The 23046-nt window shown below is 41.9% G+C and overlaps 1 protein-coding gene and 1 non-coding gene across 2 annotated transcripts in view; one reads left to right on the top strand and one right to left on the bottom strand.

Moving 5' to 3' along the window:
* Positions 1-23046, top strand: part of LOC120865406 (alpha-actinin-2) — a 77986-nt gene that overhangs the window by 19629 nt on the left and 35311 nt on the right. The window contains exons 2-6 of the mRNA XM_040242684.1: positions 10131-10245; positions 11112-11231; positions 14423-14509; positions 20182-20269; positions 21840-21918. Coding sequence (XP_040098618.1) covers positions 10131-10245; positions 11112-11231; positions 14423-14509; positions 20182-20269; positions 21840-21918 — 489 coding nt within the window. The remainder of the gene's footprint in view (positions 1-10130; positions 10246-11111; positions 11232-14422; positions 14510-20181; positions 20270-21839; positions 21919-23046) is intronic.
* LOC120865529 lies at positions 17563-17669 on the bottom strand. Its single transcript, XR_005721437.1, has one exon. It is a non-coding gene; the product is annotated as a U6 spliceosomal RNA (small nuclear RNA).

Here is a 23046-nt window from a genome sequence, read left to right as displayed (position 1 = left end):
AGCCTGAGAAACCAGTTGTGGGCCTTCCATTTGCAATGGAGTGCAATGGAATTTGCCTTTTTACATGAGTTAACTTTAAGGCTGTTCGTATCTAATGTATCATGAACCAAGTTCTGATTCCCATGCAGCCCTTCATATTAACTCTGACTTAGGAGTAAGTTTTCTTTTAATGCATGGACAAAATATTTTTACCCTTTATGAGCAAACACTAGTATTGTAAGCACCATATACCCTGAGGAAGTTAAGATATGCCAGTGGTGTCCTCGGTTCTTTGAATGGTGGGGTAAGTACCTGTGATAAACCAGGAAAAGTAGAGAACTGGTGTGGTTCTGGGTCCGTGCATCCCTCTCTGTCTGGGTATAGCAGCAGTCTATGAAATGTGCTGAACTGACAGTGCGTTTATACTCAGTTTATCAGAGGTGAAGTATCTCCTATGCTCAGGTAGACATAAATCGTGACCATAGACTGTCTTTATTTTTCTATGCAGTGACTTACTTCCCTTTCCATTGAAACCCCAAAGCACCTCAGATTTCTTTGAATTTCCATCACCTACTGCTTGCTGTCCTCTTGTGTTCCTGTAGCATTTATATTTGCAAAATATTTTGCAGTCCCCTACAATTCATCATAGTTCCCAGCCAACTCGTTGTATTAGGTTCATGATGCATTGCTTAGTGGAAGAAATAAGCCACAGGTTTGGCCGAGGCAAACTATTATTTATAGGACGGATAAACAACAAGTCCCACTGTCTAGCACAGGGAGCTATATTCGATATTCTGTAATAAACCATAATGAAAAAGAATATGAAAAAAAATATATGTGTATTACTGAGTCACTTTGCTATACAGCAGAAATTAACACAACATGGCAAGCCAGTTGTACTTCAATGAAATTTTAAAAAAGAAAAAAAGTCACAGGAAAGATGAGCCGACGTGCCCACGCCAGACGCTGACTTGGTCACAGAGCCAAGCTCAGGCTTTTAGAACTGGTGATTTTTAGGGACTGCTAACCTGAGCTGTTGTGTGCTATGTTATCCAACAGGATCTGGAGACTAAGCAGAGATTTATGGACAGAGAATAAAAGGGCTACCCACCATGCCGTTAGCTGCCTGGTTATGCCAGTTATGAGAACGTTAGGGTCCCAAATGGACTTCCGAGATGTCTGGTCATCGATTGCAGCGTATACAGCATCCTTAGAAGGAACACTCCTCTACTTCTTGCTTTGATTCAGTTTTTTAAAATGTGTGCTTGGGTGCTTGGCAACCTTGAAGATTTGGAATTTTTTAAAGATCATTATGATCTTGATTGATGATTAGTCAATGTTTATTTTGCTGAACAGTTGGTCACCATTGTGAGTGACTGCTGAGTCCTGAGAGCTATTCTAATGTTAAACACCAGCAGAAACACCTTCCCCCCGGCCCCTGAAATTGCATTAAATTTTGTTCTTTTTTAACAATTGACATATACTTGATTGACAGTATTGTGTTACTGCTGTACAGGAAAGTGATTCAGTTACATGCACGTATACAGTCTTTTTCCTTTTTATCCTTTTCTCTTACGGTTTCTCATAGACTTTTGCATATAGATCTCTGTGTTTTACAGTAGAACATTGTTTATCTGTCCTATAAATAATAGTTTGCCTCTACCAATCCCATGGCTTATTTCTTCCCCTAAGCAATGATCCATGAACCTAATACAATGAGTTGGTTGGGAAGTATGATGAATTGTAGGGGACTGGAAAATATTTTGCAAATACAGATTGTGTAAGAGCACAAGAGAACAGCAGTGGGTTTTTTTTTTTTTTTATCTATATAAAAGCTTGCATCTGCTAACCCCAACCTTCCACTCTATCCCTCTTCCACGCCAACTCCTCCCGCTGACAACCACCAGATTGTTCTCTTGTGTCCCTAATCCTGAGAAACACCTTTTAAATGTTTTTAAAGTTGGTAGAGTGTCTGACCCTTTCAATTTAAGGTCACTCTACTGATTTTTCTGATGTGATTCTGGAGCATTTTTCTGATGTGATTCCAGGCATTGTGGCATCGTGCAAACTCACCCAGGGCTGTTTGCCCGTGATGCGTGGGTCAGGGTCTTTCTGGATGAGGGGTGGGGAACCTTTGAGGTGAACTAGCTTGGCTGCCTCTACCAGCCACGTGGGTTGCATTGATCTGCCCCCTCAGAGGAGCAGCTCCCTGCCCTTGAGGAGGGCACTGCCTCCTTACTTAAAATGCCAGAGCTGCCCCGCTTCTCCTCCCTTAACCAGACATTTTACAAAATGTGTGCATCTTCCTAGACACTCCCACTCCCTGCCTTACTTTTCAAATATTAAAAAAGGACCAGGATAGTAATTAGAAGCAATCCTGGCAAATTGGGAATTTGTGAAGTGGAAAAGAAAACACGGTTATAATGATTATTGTAAATAGAAAAAGAAATGGAGCGTTGTTAGAAAATTGACTTAACAGAGTTGTAGTTTTCAATAGTTTTTTGCAGGAGGCTGTTCAGAGCTATTGTGATAATAGATTGTGTTGCCCAGCTGGCCTTTGTATTTCTTCTCCTGATAACCTTTTGAATTATTTCATAAAGTTGATCATGGCAATTTTTTTGGTAGCTGGGAAAGTGTCAGGACATGAAGGACAAATAATTGCATGACCACCTCATGCGAAGAGTTGACTCATTGGAAAAGACTCTGATGGTGGGAGGGATTGGGGGCAGGAGGAAAAGGGGACGACAGAGGATGAGATGGCTGGGTGGCATCACTGACTCAATGGACGTGAGTTTGAGTGAACTCTGGGAGGTGGTGATGGATAGGGAGGCCTGGCGTGCTGCGATTCATGGGGTCGCAAAGAGTTGGACACGATGGAGCGACTAAACTGAACTGAACTGAGAGTCAGAAATAGAATCTGAGTTCCAAGCCATGATAGTGAGCTGGACCGGGCCTCCCACTTCCTCTTGGGGACCACTATTTCTGCTCACCTGGGGCTCAGTTGTCTTGCCCAGAGGATCTGGCCAGGAATCCACACTCTGACCCTCTTGATGTCTTTACCCATGGACGACAGTAAATGCTAAGCAAACTCAAAATTGTAGAAAACTCTAATGCTGCCTTAAACTGGTTTTGACTTGATAGACAATGCTGCTTTTTAAGTATAGTTGATTTACAGTGTTGTATTAATTTCTGCTGTACAGCAAAGAGATTCAATTATTTATATACATTTCTTTCTTTTTAAATATTCTTTTCTGTTGTGGTTTATCTCAAGATATTGAATATATTACAGCTCCCTTCTGTTATAGAGTACGACTTTGTTGTTTATCCATTCTTTATATAATAGTTTGCATCTGCCAACCCCAAACTCTCAGTGACAGTGTTGTTTTATAATTAGTGGATTTAAAAGCTGAAAATTATTCAGGCTTACCTAGTCCAAACTTCATGCTGCTGTGCCCAAATGTCCCTGCCCTCAGTAAACCCTGTTCTGTTTCGTTCAGAAATGCCCAATGACTGAAGTGAGTCTCCATGTTAGGAAATGTGACCTCAAATTAGTATTTTATGTAGTTATTATGAAAATAAAAGCTGGTTCACAAAATATAAAGGAAATTGATATCTGTTATGTTGCCAGATTTTTGTTTGGAGAAAATGGAATAGTAAATTGAACAAGGGTAGTCTTACAGGAGCCAGCCCAGTCCTACAGCGTTATTGCTAGAAGAATTAATAATTAACTGATGGCATGAAATGGACTCATACTCAGAGAACTGTGTCAGATTCAGGATTGATTTTTCTTTCTTTTGGTCCTTTTTTGTGTGAGATGATGATGTCTCCCAGGTAGAGAAGCAAATGTGTTATTTTAACAATATAATTAATCACAGATATTACTCATTTTCATGGAAAGATGTTGTTTTCCTCTCTCTCTTTGGAATAATCTACAATGTAGGTTGTTATATCTGTAGGCTTAATTAACTTAAAAAGAAACTAAATACAACTGCATGTTCGATAACTCAAGCATATCTTAACATTTCAGTGAGGATATAAGTACTTCTTTTGTCATTAAGCACAGTGTACTGATTATCATGACATATAATTTAACTTTGAGAAAGGCAATAGAGTTTCTATGGACTTGGAACTTGGCTAGTAAGTTCTTCAAAGAAGAAGCTGTGGCTTCCTGAATGGAGATAGCAATTCGTGCTAACAGATATTCTTAGGAAACTCCTACAACTGATATTTTTCTTTCTTTTTTAAAAAAATTTATATTAGATTAGAGTACAGTCGATTTCTAGTGTGTTTCAGGTGTAGAGTTTCCTGTGCTATATAGCAGGTCATTTTGCTCATCTGTTTTATATGTAGCAGTGTGCTTGTGTTAATCCCAAACTCCTCTAATTTACCCCTTCCCCCAACCTTTCTTCTTTGGTGACTGTAAGTTTGTTTTCTGTCTGTGAATCCATTCCTGTTTTGTACATAAGCTCATTTGTGTTGTATTTAGATAGACATATAAGTGATATCATATGATATTTGTTTTTCTCAGACATACTTTGGTTAGTATGACAATCTCTAGGTTGCTTCCATGTTGCTGCAGGTGGCATTATTTCATTCTGTATTATGATTGAGTAATATTCCCTGGTATATATGTACCACATCTTTACCCATTCATCTGTCAATGGACATTTAGGTTGCTTCCAGGTTTTGGCCATTCCAGCTGACATTTTTCTCAACCACCAGGTTTTAGGGGTTGAAGAGCGTTTTCTGGCTCTCTAGGTGCTCTCTATAGTGGCGGTGCACCTGCTGATCATTTGCATATCCTTCAGGCTTTTCACATGAAAACATAATACTACAAGTCGTGGGCACAGAGCCTTAACCCCCAGTTGTTTTCCTCTGCTCTCTGTTTTTTGCAGAGTTTCAGTGCAATGGCCAGAGAGGGTGCCATATGAGCAGGGAGACCAGTCTGCACCCACTATCCTTCCTGGCCTGTGACTCATGGGTTATGATTCTGTATGTTGCAGGGGGAAATGCTATTATTTACTCCTTTGCCAAAGGAATATATACACAGTGAGACAAAGACTCCCGTGCCTTTCCATCTTTCGGTGACTGAACATTCATTCCCTTAGCTTTTAAAGAAATAAATACATATGTATTTATTTTCTTTTTTATTGAAGTATAATTGATTAAAGGGTTAATTTCACGTGTACAGCAGAGTGATTCAGTTATAAGTATGTCTATTCTTTTCCTGATTCTTTTCCCTTATAGGTTATTACAAAATATTGAGTATAGTTTCCTGTGCCATACAGGAGGTCCTTGTTGGTTATCTATTTTATACATAGTAGGGTGTATCTGTGAATTCCAAACTCCTAATTTAGCCTCCCCCCTTCTCCTTTGGTAACCATAAGTGTCTTTTCTATGTCTGTGAGTCTATTTCTGTTTTGTATATAAATTCATTTGTATTCCTTTAAAAAAAATTCTACATATAAGCAATATCATATGATACTTGTTTTTCTCTGACTTACTTCAGTTAGTATGATCATCTCTAAGGTCCATCATTCCCTTAGCTTTGTCATGAATATCTTAGGAGAGTGAGAAGGACTAGGAACACCAGCCTTTTCTATCTGTGAGTAGATGGTTATGTGTTTTCCCATCTTGGTTCTCTTTGTGTGGCTCAGAAAGATTGTTTTAATGTGCTTAATTTTAAGATGCAGAAAGGATCTACAGAGACTTCCCTGGTGGTCCCGTGGTTGGGAATCTGCCTGCCAATGTAGGGGACACGGGTCCAGTCCTTGGTCTGGGAAGATCCCACATGCTTATGGAGCAATTAAGCCCAAGAACCACAACTCGAGAGCTTGTATGCTGCAACAAAAGATCCTGGAGCCACAGCTAAAACCTGACAGCCAAGTAAATGAATACTAAACAAAAAAAAGTATATGTGTTTATCACTGGGTGAACGGGAGCAGAGAAGTAGCTCTTTTCTAGGAGAGAGATAGAGGGAGGTTTGAGTTGGACGCAAGGGAGGAGGTTAGAGAGCCTTAATGTGACGAGGCAGCGTCTGAGATGGACTCTAGGCTGGGGGACATTGACCTCTTTCCTCGAGGGACTGTGTCTAGTTTATAGAACACCATTCCTTTTAAGAAAGGACACCTGCCTTGGTAATCTGGTTTGAACCAAGGAGCCTCCTTTCAAAACCACGTGGACACACCTTGGTTCCATTTCAGTTCTCCAAGATTTAGTTTGCAGGGACCTTAAAGATGCACGTTGCCATCAAGTAACAAGAAAATCCACAAAGATGCCTTTTAGGTACAATGTGTGGGATTTTGTTGCCGCTGTGATGGCTTTCATTTTTATCTCCTCCATGATTTGCAGCTTTTTACAGAAGCAGGGGACAATGAGGAAGGCATGGAAATAGTCTCCGTGGGCCACGGTAATGAAAACTGTAAATAGAGTGAAAATTAAACAGTCTAATAAAGCTTAAAATTCCTTTCCAGAATGCACTGGCCTCTTTGCAAGCTATTATCGCAAAGCCATTGGGGTCCTTTTTTGCATTGAAGTTAGTTAGTCACCACCTTTATTGGCCCTTCGGAATACTCATTAAAGAAAGTGAAACTTCATTACACTTAACTGACTAAATTGACCTTGTAGATTCAATTCATTTTCTGGCTTAGCACAACTGAATAATTATCCATGGTAAATTACCTTCATCTTATGCATGCCTATAAAAAGGTGGTATCCAACAGACGTTCACGGTGTTCCACAGTGGGGGGTCAGGAACTGCACCGATTTCATGAACAGACTTGGGATTCTATCCAGAAGTGCTTCTGATACTTGTATTATGAAGGGCCTTAAATAACATGGTAACAAAGTAAAGAAATTTATACCAGCAATATTCGCACATTTTAAAGTAGAATCTAAATAAAGACAACTCAATAAAGACTTTTTTTGAGCTGAGTTTTCTGAGTTGAGTTTTTAATTTTTTTCTTTATCAATTCCATAAAAAAAAATCACAACCTGCTATATTCTCTTTTGCCTTTCCCAAAAGATTAGGAATAGGGTTAGTCTCGGTATTGTCAGAAAAAACAAACTGAAAAACTACTTTCAAAGTAGTTTTGCTTGCTGAAAATGGGGTCTGGGAAGTTTTTTAACTATATGAACTTGGTTATCTGGAAGCAGCCTAAAATGTTAATCCAAGGAACTAGTTTAAAAAATATGGTATATTTACAATAGTGGAATAATATGCAGCCATAAAAAAGGAGTGCTGTTTGTTGATAGTGAATGATCCCTAGGTTATATTTTTCTTTCTTTCTTTTTTTTTTTTTTGTTAAAGCAATTGATAAATGTTTATTTTTTTAATTTATTTTAATTGGAGGCTAATTACTTTACAATATTGTAGTGGTTTTTGCCATACATTGACATGAATCAACCATAAATTAAAAATCCAGGTGCAGAACAGGGTGTATATTATGATTTATATTAAAGGGATAGAGAAAATGATGTATGTGTCTGTGTTTACACATGTGTAGAATGTTGTTGAAGAGAAACGCAAGAAACTGAATCTCTGTTGTTCTCTCTGGGGAAGGAAACTGGGTGACCAAGAACAGGAGTGGGGAGGGAAGCTTTCTCCTTTATACCTTTCTGTACCCCTTGAATTTTGAATAACAGATTCTTGAAATAATAGATAGGCAATAATAGACTCTTGTTAATAATCTTAGCTTCAGAACAGAAACAATGATTATCTAGACTTGCACTGTCCAGTAGAACTTTCATGTTCCATGTCTACACCATCCAACATAGCCGCCACTAGTCCTGTGTAGCTTTTGAGCACTTGAAAGTTGTGTCTTGTACAGCTGGGGGACTAAAATTTTAATTTCCTTTAATTTTAATTAATTATATTTAAATAAGTGTATCAGTGGCTATCGTATTGGTTAGGTGCAGATCTAGAGCATATGACTTAGGGTATCTCTCTGTTTAGACCAGAATAAAGTTTAGGTGTGTTTTGGGAGAAATAATCATTAGTTTAGGCTCTCACAGTAACATTTATTATTGTAAATCTAAGAAAATACCTACATTTTCTTTTTACCCTAGAATTTAATGCCATCACATGTTTCTTTTTAAAAATTTATTTTATTGAAGTAGAGTTGATTTGCAATGTTGTGTTAATTTCTTCTGTACAGGAGAGTGATTCAGTTATACGTATATATTCATTCTTTTTCATGTTCTTTTCCACTGTGATTTATCACAGGATATTGAATATAGTTCCCTGTGCTATATACAGTTAGGACCTTCTTCTTTATTGATTCTGTGTATAATGGTTTGCATCTACTATCTAACCTTCCAATCCATCTCTCTCCTGACCCCTCCTGACCTCCTCCCCCTTGGCAACAACAAATCTGTTCCCTGTGTTTGTGAGTCTGTTTCTGTTTTGTGGATAAGTTAATTTGAGTCATATTTTAGATTCCACATATAAGTGATATCGTATGGAATTTGTCTTTCTCTTTCTGACTTACTTCACTTGGTATGATCATCTCTGAGTCCAAATATGCTGCAGCAAATTCCTTTCACATATTTCTTGAAATGACTGTTGGTCAAATTTGAAAATCCTTTTTATTACCCAGGAAAATCGTTTTAATGGAAACTCTGTCTTTTTGTACTCTAACTTGGAAAATGTCTATTGCTGAGAGGTTGATTTTCTTATCTGTAGCACAAACCCTATTTGTGTGTCTCCCTCCAGTGCAGTGCGCCAGGCACTTTGTTCTTGAGCCCAGCAGCTGTTGTGTGACAAGGGGACAGTTTGCATTCTTCTGGCAGCCAGCAGCTGCCAGAAGCATTTCTAATCTGGTTTTGGCAGGAAATAGTGCACAAGTGGAAGCCAAGTTAAAAGAAGCTTGAAAAATAAACAGAACGACTTCGGATACCCCTTAGTATATCATTCATATTTCTGCTTAATATTGCTCTGGTTATTTCTTAACTTGACTGGAATCTGAACCTTTCTAGGGCAGAGCTCTATCTAATTGTCTTTGAAATCTGAGGTCTAACCCAGGGCCTGGAATATGCCAGTAGGAGGTCACTATTATTAATTAGTCTTGCTATTATTATTAGTAGTAATGATTGACTATACTGCAAATTTGTTTAATTGATTCAGTTACTAGCTTAAAACTGTTGTTCATCCAGGATAAACTAGTTGTAGATAATTAGTGATTATGAGTCCCTCTTTTCTTCCCCTTCCTACTACACGGTGTCTCCCACCGTCTGCTCTAAAGTATGACATTTTGAACATTCTGTAAGGATTATTTATTCATCTGTTCTGTAAGTACATGGATTTTTCTTGTACGCACATCCTAATTTAATCTGTCTTTCTTACAGAGTAAGAGGTTTTCAGAAGGCAAGGGCATCGGTGTAAAAATTTTTTAAAAAATTTTTATCATTTTTTTATTGGAGTGTAGTTGATTTACTAACTAACAGGTATACAGCACAGAGATTCAGTTATATGTGTGTGTGTGTGTGTGTGTGTGTGTACAAACTTCCCCAGTGGCTCAGCTGTAAAGAATCTGCCTGCAGTGAGGAGATGCAGCTTCGATCCCTAAGTGGGGAAGATCCCCTGGAGGAGGAAACGGCAACCCACTCCAGTATTCTTGCCTGGAAAATCCCATGGACAGAGGAACCTGGTGGGCTACAGTCCATGGGGTTGCAAAGAGTTGGACACAACTGAAGTGACTGGGCACAGCATGGTTCCTTCATGCAGTGCTTTGAGGAGGATATATACGTGTATGTGTATATATATATATATATATATATATATATTCTTTTTCAGATTCTTTTCCATTATACGTTATTACAAAATGTTGAATATAGTTCCCTGTGCTATATTGTAGGTCCTTATTGGTTATCCACTTACATATAGTAGTGTGTATATGTTAATTCCAAAAGTAGTACCTGTTTGAACAAAAATTCCTCAAGTGGTTAGACCAAATAAATGACTTCCTTTCCTTTGTCTCTAAAGAGGAAATGCTACTTATATCGTGCCTTTGGGCTGCAAATCATTCTTTCTCTCCAGTTCCCAGATGCCCCTGCCTCCTCTGGCCCAGAAGGTGTGAGATGCTGGGTGTGGTCCACACAGGGGCGCTGGGTGTGGACAGAGCTGTGCTCAGCATTGTTTGCCTTTGTTGCAGACCTTTACTGCCTGGTGCAACTCCCACCTCAGGAAAGCTGGCACTCAGATTGAGAACATCGAGGAAGATTTCCGGAATGGCCTTAAGCTCATGCTACTTTTGGAAGTCATCTCAGGTGAGTCTTAAACATTTTTCGTAGGTGTTATACCCAGTTTGTCTGAGCAGTAGATATGTATGCATCTGGTTTTTGTTTTTTTTTTTTGAACTCCCTTTGAACCTGGCTGGGCAAGAACATGGTATTATTGGCAAAGAAAACTTTCCAAAGAGCAATCTGTCTGGAGTTATTTTTCTCTTCTAAAAGAGGAGCAAATTCTGTTTAAAATGGACTTATTAAAATAATGTTTCTGCCACCCACCTCGAAACAGAATGAGAGAGAGAAAATGACATTTATATAACTCCTCACCAGGCTGCCCTGTCCAGGTTTAGTCCAGCTAGCGTGTATTCCAAAAATTGTCTTTCATGCCAAAAGCCAGTGTACACATTGGCTTAACTCTGCAAACAGGAGTCAAAGTTTCTGAGGGGTTATGCCTTGCCCTGAATGTCAGCTAGGTGGTTTAGACATTAGACTGGAGAATGGATGAAGGCAGGGCTGCCCTGATCCGGGTATCCCCATACTCCCGTGTCTGAGATGAGCCCTGCAATTTGAATGAGGCTTCCTAACTTCTTCTCATAGCTGGTCAGCGACTCCAGTTGCTGCGGGGGCCCCAGCCAGCTGCTCTCTAACTTATTTAAACATTGGCTCATAGACCAAACAAGGCTGTCCCAGCAGGTCTGAAAAGCATATGGACTTCATAGTACAGCCTCTGCTCTGGTCCATTTCATCTTGAAAGTACTGTGATTTACAGAAACTAGAGACACACGAGGAACGGTCAGAGAATGATTTTTGTTTAAGGAGGACGTGTACTCTGAATTTTGTCATCTTGATTCCGCATCAAGGGGCTCTTTTCTCTGTGTCTACACGATTCTCTCTTCACCCGACAGGGGAAAGGCTGCCCAAACCTGACCGAGGAAAAATGCGATTCCACAAAATCGCTAATGTCAACAAAGCCTTGGATTACATAGCCAGCAAAGGCGTGAAGCTGGTGTCCATCGGGGCAGAAGGTAAATGCAGTGTGATGGGAAAGGGCACCAACCTCCCCATAGGGCAGTGGGCCTGCAGCTGGTTGCCTTCTTCCCTGCCCGTTCCCTCCCACCATCTCCTGTGTCAGCCTCTTTGCCAAGCTCTGGATACGTGAACAGGAGACAAGGCTCTAAGGCTGTTTGAAAAGAACAGAGTCAAATAGAGCTGATACTTTCCCCTCGTATATTAAGCTTTTAACTTATTAGCTGTATTGATTTAGTGCTTATTTTTAACATTGACATGAAACAAAGATGGCTTCTTTTTTTGGGCATTTATCTTGAGAACACAGCGTCTAGACTTTAAGAAGATATTGTCATTTTCCCAATGATCTTATTGTTCTAGGATGTGATAACTTAGGATGTGATTTGAACTTCGTGCATTTGTGTGTGTGTGTGTGTGTGTGTGTGCTCAGTCATGTCCGACTCTTTGCAACCCCATAAACTGTAGCCCACCAGGTTCCTCTGTCCATGGAATTTTCTAGGCAAGAATACTGGAGTGGGTTGCCACTTCCTTTTCCAGGGGGTCTTCCCGACCCAGGGATTGAATCTACATCACCTGCATTGTCAGGCAGATTCTCTATCACTGAGCCTCCTGGGAAGCCTTAATATATTTTTAGAGGGTGTCAGGTTCAGAACTAGACAATCCATCTCCTGACCCTAAACATGGTCCTAAAGTAAACTGCTTTCGAAAATTGGATCCCAAAGATTACAGATGGGGAATTTTGAAGTGTGTCCGTATTCCACTGGCAATCAAAAAGGCCCAACTGAGATAACCGTGGCAAGGCTGACAGACATGGCAACGTGGGCTGGACAAAACTGCTCTTTGAAAAATATCATGGCTTGAAGATTATGGCTGGAGGAACTGAGGTGATCAGCAGTGAAAAGAGTCAGAACATGTGACATTCCTTAAAAAATACTTTTAATTTGAATAATTTTTCTTATACATAATAAAAAGAAACTCTTAATGCTTTGTGCAGAAAAACGAATAGAGTCAGACTAATCATCTGAAGGAGAAAGAGCTTATACAGCCCAGTGAGTTTTTTTAAAAATTGGAGTATAATTGCTTTACAGTGTTGTGTTAGTTTCTGCCATCAGTTCAGTTCAGTCGCTCAGTCTTGTCCAACTCTTTGCAACCCCATGAATCGCAGCACGCCTGGCCTCCCTGTCCATCACCAACTCCCGGAGTTCACTCAGACTCACGTCCATCGAGTCAGTGATGCCATCCAGCCGTCTCATCCTCTGTCGTCCCCTTCTCCTCCTGCCCCCAATCCCTCCCAGCATCACAGTCTTTTCCAATGAGTCAACACTTCGCATGAGGTGGCCAAAGTACTGGAGTTTCAGGTTTAGCATCATTCCCTCCAAAGAAATCCCAGGGCTGATCTCCTTCAGAAGGGACTGGTTGGATCTCCTTGCAGTCCAAGGGACTCTCAAGAGTCTTCTCCAACACCACAGTTCAAAAGCATCAATTCTTCGATGTTCAGCTTTCTTCACAGTCCAACTCTCACATCCATACATGACCACGGGAAAAACCATAGCCTTGACTAGACAGACCTTAGTCTGCAAAGTAATGTCTCTGCTTTTCAATATGCTCTCTAGGTTGGTCATAACTTTTCTCCCAAGGAGTAAGCGTCTTTTAATTTCATGGCTGCAGTCACCATCTGCAGTTTGGAGCCCCCCCAAAATAAAGTCTGACACTGTTTCCACTGTTTCCCTATCTATTTGCCATGAACTGATGGGACCGGATGCCATGATCTTCGTTTTCTGAATGTTGAGCTTTAAGCCAACTTTTTCGCTCTCCAGTTTCACTTTGATCAAGAGGCTCTTTAGCTCCTCTTCCCTTTCTGCCATCAGGGTGGTGCCATCTGCGTGTCTGAGGTTGCTGATACTTCTCCCGGCGGTCTTGCTCCCACACCAGTGTGGATCAGCTGTATGCATACATAGATCCCCTCCCTCCTGAGCCCCCCTTTCCCTCTCCGCATCCCACCCCTTTAGGTCATCACAGAGCACTGAGCTGAGCTCCCTGTGCTATACAGCAGCTTCTTTCCACTAGCTACGTGTAGTGTATATATGTCAGCGCTGTTCTCTTAGTTCATCCTACTGCCTTCTTCCCCTGCTGTGTGCACAAGTCTGTTCTCTATATCTGCATCTGTGTTCCTGCTCTGCAAATGGATTCATTCGTACCATCTTTGTAGATTGCATATATATGCATTAATAGATGATATTTGTTTTTCTCTTTCTGACTTACCTCATTCTGTATAACATACTTTAGGTTCATCACTATGCTGACTCAATTTCATTCCTTTTTATGACCGAGTAATAGTCCCTTGTAAATGTGTGAATGTGAAGTTGCTCAGTGGTGTCCAACTCTTCACGACCCCATGGACTGTAGCCTGCCAGGCTCCTCTGTCCATGGGGATTCTCCAGGAAAGAATACTGGAGTGGGTTGCCATTTCCTTCTCCAGGAGATCTTCCTGACCCAGGGATCCAACCTGGGTCTCCTGCATTGTAGGCAGACTCTTTACCCTCTGTGCCACCAGGGAACTTCATACAACTTTTCTATCTATTCATCTGTCAGTGGACATCTAGGTTGCTTCCATGTCCTGGCTGTTGTAAATAGTACTGCAGTGAACACTGGGATACATGTGTTTTTTTTAAATTATGGTTTCCTCAGCCCAGTGACTCTTAATAAGAACTAATAAGAAGGATCTCCATTATCTGTAGGAGATTAGGAGTCCTGGTGAGTCTAGCGGGAGCTGAGACTACCTTGCCATTCATTTATTTTGCAACTGAATCCGATAGCCTGCCAACTGGGGAGCTTGAGAAGAAGAATCAGAGTAAAGATGAGTCTGTGTTCTCTGTGTTTGATCATTTAGAACCTTAGCACATCTAGTCTTTAAACCTGGGAAATCCCTGGGTGGTTTTCAGTGACTTTGCATATGCAAGATCTATGCTCATTATTAACTTAGAATTTATTTAAACTGGAGACATTTGGTTATGAATACCACATTTATAACTAGACAGGCTACGACACTTACAAAAACGGAAACTGGTCTTTCCATATGTTATTTTCCAATAGCTCTGAAGTCAAAACTTATACACGACTCATAGGAAAACTTTCTGTACTGATTATATTACCTTTAACCTCATTTTTTGTCGTTTTTTCTTACCTAAAGAAATTGTTGATGGCAACGTGAAGATGACGCTGGGTATGATCTGGACCATTATCCTGCGCTTTGCTATTCAGGATATTTCAGTTGAAGGTAAAAGACTGGGGTAAAAAGCTGATAGACACTTAGAATAAAATTGAGTTGATAAGTCAAGTTTGAATAGAGTTTTGTAAAACTGAACAGTCACTTACATGATTGAATGAAAGATGCCTGAGTTGGGTTTTCACGAGTTTTCTATTTGTATGAAAAAAAAAAAAGACCCCAGCACTGCTGTTTCATTCATGGGGGTGGAATCATTTAGGAAAAGATGAGCACATGTTCAGAACAGAAGTTGCTTTTTTAAATGAGTATTTTTTTGAGCTTCTTTATGGCTTATTATACTTGTCGGTTCATGATTATAACAGTTCTTTAGGCTTCACAGCTTGAAACCCTTTTTTTTCCCAAATGCGAAAAGATAATCAATTGAAATCTGTTTGTGCATTCCGTAGTTCATTTTTAACTTCCTCTCTCTTTTATCCTTCACTCCCTCCCCCCTCTTGTTTTTTAAAAAACAAAATCTCTATTATCATTCTGTCTTTCAGCCCAGTAGCTGTTCCACTGTTGTAATATAATCCCAATCCTTGGCCCTGCCACTGAAGATGCAACTCTTTAGTCTTTTACGCCCACTGCATTCCCAAATATTTTGATGAATTCAACACTGTCAAAAGTGTCAAACTGACGTTCTTAAAATTAGAACTTGGCTTATTTAGCACTTGAATCTCAAAATGCATAGCTGCACATCATACTTACGGGTGGTCTCACTTGTTCAGCCTTCTCCAAGTTTGTCACCTAACAGATAACCAGGCACCTGAATGGTAAGGGCCAAGAGCATTGTTGATAATTCTGTCTAGGAATTTCTCTAAAGATAAAACTAAGATATAATGATATTAAAGCCTCAATAATTCAGGCCCAGGAATAGCAGCCAGCTTGAATTTATTGAGTCTGAATTTGAAAACTTTCATACAGTGGACTTTTTAAAAGAAATATTTATCTATTTGACTGTGTCGTGTCTTAATTGTGCATTAGGGATCTTCAGTGCAGACACGTGGACTCTCTAGTTTTGGTACATGGGGTCTGGAGCATCTGCGCTCCATAGTGGAAGCTCTCGGGCTTAGTTTCTCTGTGGCATGGGGGATCTTAGGTCCCTGACCAGGGATCAAACCCATAACCCCTGCATTGCAAGGCAGATTCTTGACCACTGAACCTCCAGGAAGTCCCTCATACAGTGTACTCTTGTTAAAGTACATTCCTTTTAGATGCTTTTAAAAAGTTCCTGCTTTGTTAAGAAAGTATAATTTGTAATCATTTACTCAATTTTATATACTTCTACATTTAAATATTTAAGCAGTTGAGCCCACTTTGTAGAACAAGTTAAAAAATCTTGTTCACATCATTGCATTTACTACACTAGCAAATCCTTTTCCCACAGATATTACAGAGGTGAACTTGACCTCAGGTTTTTCTGATTGGTTACATTTTAAGTTACTGATAATAGTAATTGAAAACTTACTTCTGTTTCAAATGTAACTATGAATGGTATGATCCAATAGAGGTTTCCCCCAAATTATTATCAATGTGCGCAAGATAAGGTAATCAAATCATAGTTTTTTTGGTAAAACACATCATGATAGAAAGATTTTCAAATGACTAGGAAATAAACATTCAGAAGTGTGATTTCACTGGCAAAGTGCTTAAATCTCTTCAAACAGAAGTCTTTTATTATCCTACACAGTGGATAGTTTGCTAATTTATTTTTTAATTTGTTTAACTTTCATGGAGTCATTTCTTAAATACCTCACTTGATTTCTGTAAGTGTACAGAAAAATTGTCTAATTTATTTAAATGACCCCTATTATGTAGAAAAAGACATTGTTATTTAGACGGAATTCTTTGAGAAGCCACTGTCCATCAGCAGAAATGATGGGCCTCTTCTAAGAAGGAAAATGAGAGGTTGCCGTATCTGCTGCTGAGGGCAGTGCAGAGATGCCCGAGTAATGCAGTTCCTTGGTGTGTCCTGTGGCTGTTCACGATGGAATGGCAGATGACGCTACCTGTTTATAGCATGCTTTGTATGCCCACCGTCAGGGTTTTCTGTGGGGACTTTTTAGGTTTAACCTTCACCTCCAGGGGGTGAGGTATACCTTAGTCGTGTACTATTTGGCACAGGCTTGTAACCTTCCATTGAATGCCTCAAAATGAAATTGGGGTGAGAGAGAGTCAGCTTTGTTAAAGTAGCCAATTCAATAGGGAAAATACTTGCTTCAGCATTCATGGTCTAAGAGTGTTCAGACATATTCAAACAGAAATTAGGTTAAACTCATGGCTTTTCTTGCCTAGGGAATCCCGTGGATGGAAGGAGCCTGGCGGGCTACAATCCATGGGGCCGCAGAGAGTCAGACACAACTTAGTGACTAAACAATAATGATTTACAAAATGACTTACAAATCTAAGGTTAAGGGACTTCCCTGGTAGTCTAGCAGTTAAGACTTTCCCTTCCAACGCAGGCGGTACAGTTTCAATCCCTAGTTGGGGAGCTAACATCCCCTGCCTTGGGGCCAAGCAAACCAAAACAAAACAGAAGCAATGTTGTAACAAATTCAATAAAGACTTTAAACATAGTGTACCTCAAAAAATCTTTAAGGAAAATCATAAATCTAAATGTAAGTGGCAGTTATAAGATTGTATTAATCTACTTTCCATATGTTTACTTACCTAAGTTTTTAAAAAAAATTTTTATTGAAGTATACTTGCTTTACAGAATTTTGTTGTTTTCTGTCAAACCTCAACATGAATCAGCCATAGGTATACATATATCCCCTCCCTTGTGAACCTCCCTCCTGTCTCCCTCCCCATCCCACCCCTCCAGGTTGATACAGAGCCCCTGTTTGAGTTTCCTGAGTCATACAGCAAATTCCTATTGACTCCCTATTTTACATACGGTAATGTGAGTTTCCATGTTACTCTTCCCATACATCTCACCCTCTCCTCCCCTCTCCCCATGTCCATAAGTCTATTCTCTATGTCTGTTTTTCCATAGCTGCCCTGTGAATAAATTCTTCAGTACCATTTTTCTAGATTTTGTCTTTGTGTGTTAGAATACAATATTTTAAAATGTGGAACACTTCACAGATTTTCGTGTCATTCGTGCGCAAGGGCCATCCTAACCTTCTCTGTATCATTCCAATTTTAGTATATGTGCTGCTGAAGTGGGCACTAACCTAAGTTTTATTTAAAGTTTATTTTAAAAGTTTGGATTATCTCCTCCTATTGTACTTTTTCTTACTAATTCCATTGGCTAGAACCCCAAAAGCAGGCTGTTATGTCTGTAGCAGAACAGCTAGCCACAGAGTGCCATGTATCAATATCTGTATGAATTAATATTTCAATAAAGTCTTAGAACTTTCAGTCTTTTTTCTTAACAGGAATTTTTTATTAACAAGAGACATGATCAGGAACCATTCAAATTATTCTTGGAGCACATGAAATTTGGGGGGTTGTGTTGTTTCACCTGGATTATGGGTCAAAGAAAAGCCTGAACTAGAAGTGGGAACTTTAGAGAAGTAATTATAGAATACTTATCTTGATTTGAAAAAGTCAACTTCATACTGAAATGGAAGGCCAAGGCCCAATTTTGAATAAGAGTCCACAAGTTCAGGTTTTGAGGAGCTGTTTGGATGTATGAAACTTTGGGTCCTCTAAGAAGCAAGTGTCAAGATGGTGTTAGAAGCTGTCATAACCTGTTCAGGCTGCCATACAAAATACCATAGCCTGGGTGGCTTAACAGAAATTTATTTGGCTGAAAGTGCAAGATCAGGTTGCCAGCATTGCTAGTTTCTAGTGGGGGCTCTCTTCTTGGCTTGTAGATGGCTGCCTTCTCTGTGTGTCTTCACATGGCAGAGAAAAAGAGGGAAGGGAGAAAGACAGGTGGGAAGAGAAAGACAGAGAGAGACAACAGAGAGCTTGCTCATCTTATAAGGGCACTAATCCCATCATGAGGGCCCTACCCTCATGACCTCATCTAACCCTAATCACCTTGCAAAGGCTCCATCTCTAACTACCATCACATTGGTGGTTAGGGCTCCAACCCATGAGTTTGAGGGGGACACAGACATTCAGTTGGAGAAGGCAATGGCACCCCACTCCAGTACTCTTGCCTGGAGAATCCCATGGACGGAGGAGCCTGGTGGGCCACAGTCCATGGGGTCGCTAAGAGTCGGACATGACTGAGCGACTTCACTTTCACTTTTCACTTTCATGCATTGGAGAAGGAAATGGCAACCCACTCCAGTGTTCTTGCCTGGAGAATCCCAGGGACGGGAGAGCCTGATGGGCTGCCGTCTATGGAGTCGCACAGAGTCGGACACGACTGAAGCCCCTTAGCAGCAGACATTCAGTGGAGAAGGAAATGGCAACCCACTCCAGTATTCTTGCCTGGAGAATCTCATGGACAAAGGAGCCTGGTGGGCTACAGTCCATGGGGTTGCAAAGAGTCAGACATGACTGAGTGACTAACACGCGCACACACACACACAGACATTCAGTGCATAGCAGAAATGCTAGAAATTTGTTGGAGGAAATGCCTGTGGAGGAAAAGATAAGGGGAAGCAGTAGATGGCAGGGCGCCTTCAGGCCTAGTGCCTGGCTGACACTTGTGCTGTGGAGAGAAGGACTTGAGAAAGAAAAATCTCATTCTGCAGAGTGGTCCTCAGGCAGGTTTAGCTGGGCTGATGGGGAGTCCCTCAGCCTCAGTTGCTCTCAGAGGAGTCCCACTTGTGGCAGGAATGGCCCCACTCTGGTGCCCCTCCCTTGCTCAGCTTGGGGCTGGAGTAGCCCTGAAGAAGTGTGTCCTCAGGGGGATGCAGGGGTGGATTCAGAGAGTGGCAGCTGGGACATCAGTTCTGTGCTGTGTTCCCAGCAGTGAGACATCTAAGCAGTGTCTTCATGGCTGTTGCAGCAAGGTGGCTGTTGTTCTTGTTTTGCCACACTGTGTGGCACACGGGATCTTAGTTCTCCAACTAGAGATGGGACCTGAGCCGCCTGCAGTGGACGTGTAGTCTCAACCCCTGGAATACCAGGAAATTCCCAACAGTGGTTGGTTTTTTTTTTTTCCCCACCTTGGTCAGAACCCCAGTGGCCAAATATGGAATTTGCCAATAAAAACCTTTAAGTATTTTTAAATCACTGAGGGAGTATAGAAGGGAATACATTTCAGACACAGTGGCCTCTCTGAATTCCATTTACTTAAGAATATACGTTTCAAATGAGATCATTGACAGGTTGTGTGTATGTGTTAGTCGCTCAGTCGTGTCCGACTCTTTGCGACCCCATGGACTGTAGCCCCCTGGCTCCTCTGTCCATGGGATTCTCGAGGCAAGAATACTGGAGTGGGTTGCCATTTCCTTCTCCAGGCAATGACAGGTTAGTTAAGTTATAAATTATAGACATTAAAAAAATTTTTTTTCATCAGAAAGGTAAGTTACCAGTACCCACGATGTCTGGTTTGGTATTCATTATGTCATACCTTGTTGTTGCTTCTATATTATCCTTTTTAAGCCCCTTCAAGGGGCATCAGAAGTCGGTCCCTGGGAAGAGGGTTCCAGCCCCTCTCCTCTTGCAGAGGTGATGTCTTTGGTGATGGGCCCTCTAGGAAGTCTCTTTTAACAAGTGACAAGAACTTGGGTGAGTGACGGGTAAGGGTGAACTCTTTCTCTTGGCTATCATTACAGAAACCTCTGCCAAAGAAGGCCTGCTACTTTGGTGTCAAAGGAAGACCGCTCCTTATAGAAATGTGAACATTCAGAACTTCCATACCAGGTGAGCAACCAGGGCCCTGGGGTCCTTATATGCCCTCTGGAATATGAGTGGACAGGGGGAACAGTGTTTATTTATTTCAGTGTCTCTTCCTGTCTGTGGGCATTTTCTGTATGTAATAGAACTCAGGCTCTGGACTGATTGATGCTTAGGGTCCCACTGGGGAAAACACGGGATCCAGGCTAGGGAGACTGGTACTGTTCGTGAGCATCATGCAGGGATACGGCAGGGATGGCTTCTCAGGGACAAGGAGAGATTGAACTAGGGTCTGCATACCCCATGTACGAGGTCCACCCTGTCCCTCTTGTCTGAAGGGCCCAGAAGATGCTTCGTCAGTCAGCTTTGTAGGCTGGGATTGGAGAAAAGTAGAAAAGGCCTGTTTGGAAAACTATAGGGAGCTGAATGAAGGCGATCCAGAAGTGACGGGAGAGTGTGATTTCTGTCCCTTGCTTCAGTCTTTCCTTTTGCCAGATGTTTATGTGATAGGGATACCCGTGAATATAAATGGGTCCCTAGCGCTCGTAGATCAGAAAAAAGAAATGAAGGATACAGATGAGCCCCCAGGACCAACTGGGGAGGTTCATGCAGGGAGATAAGTAGTATTAGGTGACCTGAGTGCGTACAGGTGAGGAGAATCCTTGCTGTTCCTACAACAAGCTGTCAGGATGAGAGGGCCTGGAAAGGCTGGGACCTGCTGGGTGAATGTCAAGAGGCCCAGTCTGGCCTTCCACTTACCTTCTTTTCTTCCTCTGGCCCAAAATGGGCCTGAGCCTTTCAACAGTGTAGCCCCTGGGGTCTCCTTCTTCCCCACCCTTCAAGGCACAGGACTCCCGCTCCTGGTCTTCAGTGACCCTGCTGCTCGTCACCAGGGAGCTCATAGCCTTGAGGGTGTCTGGGAACACAGTGGTGTCTTTGGGCAGAGCGGAAATCCAGACTCTCCCAGCTAAGTCCTTCAAGTGCTTACACATCATTGCCTTAAAACAAACAAACAAACAAAGCAATAATAGAAAAGAACCCTATGAAGAAGGATAGGGGAGAGTGTAGGATTTCGGAGTGCAGGATTTCGGAGTGTACTAAGGAGCGTGCTCTTGGAGGAAAGTGTGTCCTGGGCGTTTCAGGGTGGACTGTCCTGGTGTCTGTCTGTTGGGACGACTCCAGGGACTTGGAAGAGAGAGAGAGAGGAGGAAGCCAGACCTGCCAGGCCCTGAGTGGGGAGAGGGGCACTGGTGGGGGGAGCATCTTCCCTCCGTCCCTGCTGGTTCTCCCAGCACAGAACTGACCAGCACAGGAGAAGCGCGGCAGGCAGGGAGTCCCAGGCAAGGCTAAGCCTGAAGCCGTAGATGGAATCGAGACTAGTAAGAGGGTGGCAGTCCTCGGCAGACCCCAGGAGAGAAATGAGTATTCCCTGGGAAGGGGCCACAGGGTCACTGGGTGGGGGAGTGAGGGAGGTACCTGGGGCTCCGGGTCCCAAATTCCAGGCCAACATATGACCAAGCGCAGACCCTTGCCGCTGCTGCCGCCGCCTCTCCATTAACCCGAGTTCCTGTTCCTCCCGACTGTGACTGTCATGCAGCTGGAAAGACGGCCTTGGACTCTGTGCGCTCATCCACAGACACCGGCCCGACCTCATTGACTACTCAAAGCTGAACAAGGTCATTTGGGGGGTCCGGCATGCTGTGTCCACCCTGCCCCCAGCATGTCGTCTGAGACTGAGCCCGTTGGCCCTGAACTCACACCAGCACCCAGGCTGCTGCCAGTATGCCCTCCCGGCTGGCCCTGCGAGGGGTGAGGACAGGAAGGGTGGCCGGGAGCCTGCTCACCCGTCATTTTAGGGCAGGACAAGACCCAGAGCCAAGTCACATTTTGGCCCACATTACGATGTTTGTTGTATCGGCTTGATTTACTATGAAAGCTTTATATATGTTTCTTAGAGATTTTACTTTCCCAGATTGAAAATATGGGAAGTGAAGTATCTATTTGGGGAAGGAGATGCAGATACCCCAAACCTTGTTTTTAAATTCCTTTTATCTTTTCTGAAGGATTTAGTTGCTGACCTATTTACTCAGAGTTGATTAACTTGTTTCTCACACAAGAGATGCTTGATAATTACCTTGCTATTGATGTAGGGTGTTAGTTGCACCCCTAGAAAAGAGGTTTGGGGGATTTTTGTTCTTTTCTTTTCAAAAGTTTTTATTTTTTTCAGCTTAGGAAAGTTTCATTCTCCTTTTAAGCTTAAGCTTTTATTGCGCTTGAGTTTCAAATAGTCTGAATTCTTTCTTTAAAATAGTTTGCGCATATGATCTGTGATGGAAAAAAGAAATCCTGCCCCCTTCTAAATCTTGCACTGGACAGTCTATCCGCCCAGGAATAAGGCCATGTAAAGACTTAAGATGCCCCATGACCATTCCTGCCAGGGCGTCCGGCACATTTGCCCCCGCTGCTGGTGTGCTTGGCTGGCCGTGCACCTCGAGTTGCTGTGTTGGGTGTGGAATCTGGTCTTTGCTGCATGCTTCTCTCACGGTGTGGCCCGTGGAGGGTGGGGTGGAAGAGTGTGCTGGCTTTGGCCCACTTGCAGTTGCCACATGCTCATCACCCTCCCCCCCGACCTGTCTTCACTGACCATAGGGTAGCATATGAAAAATGCACTTGTGTCCTAAAGGTGAGAACTGTGGTCTTCAGATGGAAGATTGCCGAAGGCAATGGGCAGCCAGAGTTTTTCAACTTCCCCAAATGTATACTCTATCCCAGAGTTATTCTGAAACATAGAGACAGTGTATATT

The sequence above is a fragment of the Oryx dammah genome, unplaced genomic scaffold (assembly GCF_014754425.2).
Source record: "Oryx dammah isolate SB20612 unplaced genomic scaffold, SCBI_Odam_1.1 HiC_scaffold_6, whole genome shotgun sequence".
In the NCBI taxonomy this organism is placed as follows: domain Eukaryota; kingdom Metazoa; phylum Chordata; class Mammalia; order Artiodactyla; family Bovidae; genus Oryx; species Oryx dammah.
This window is presented reverse-complemented; position numbering and strand designations above follow the sequence as displayed.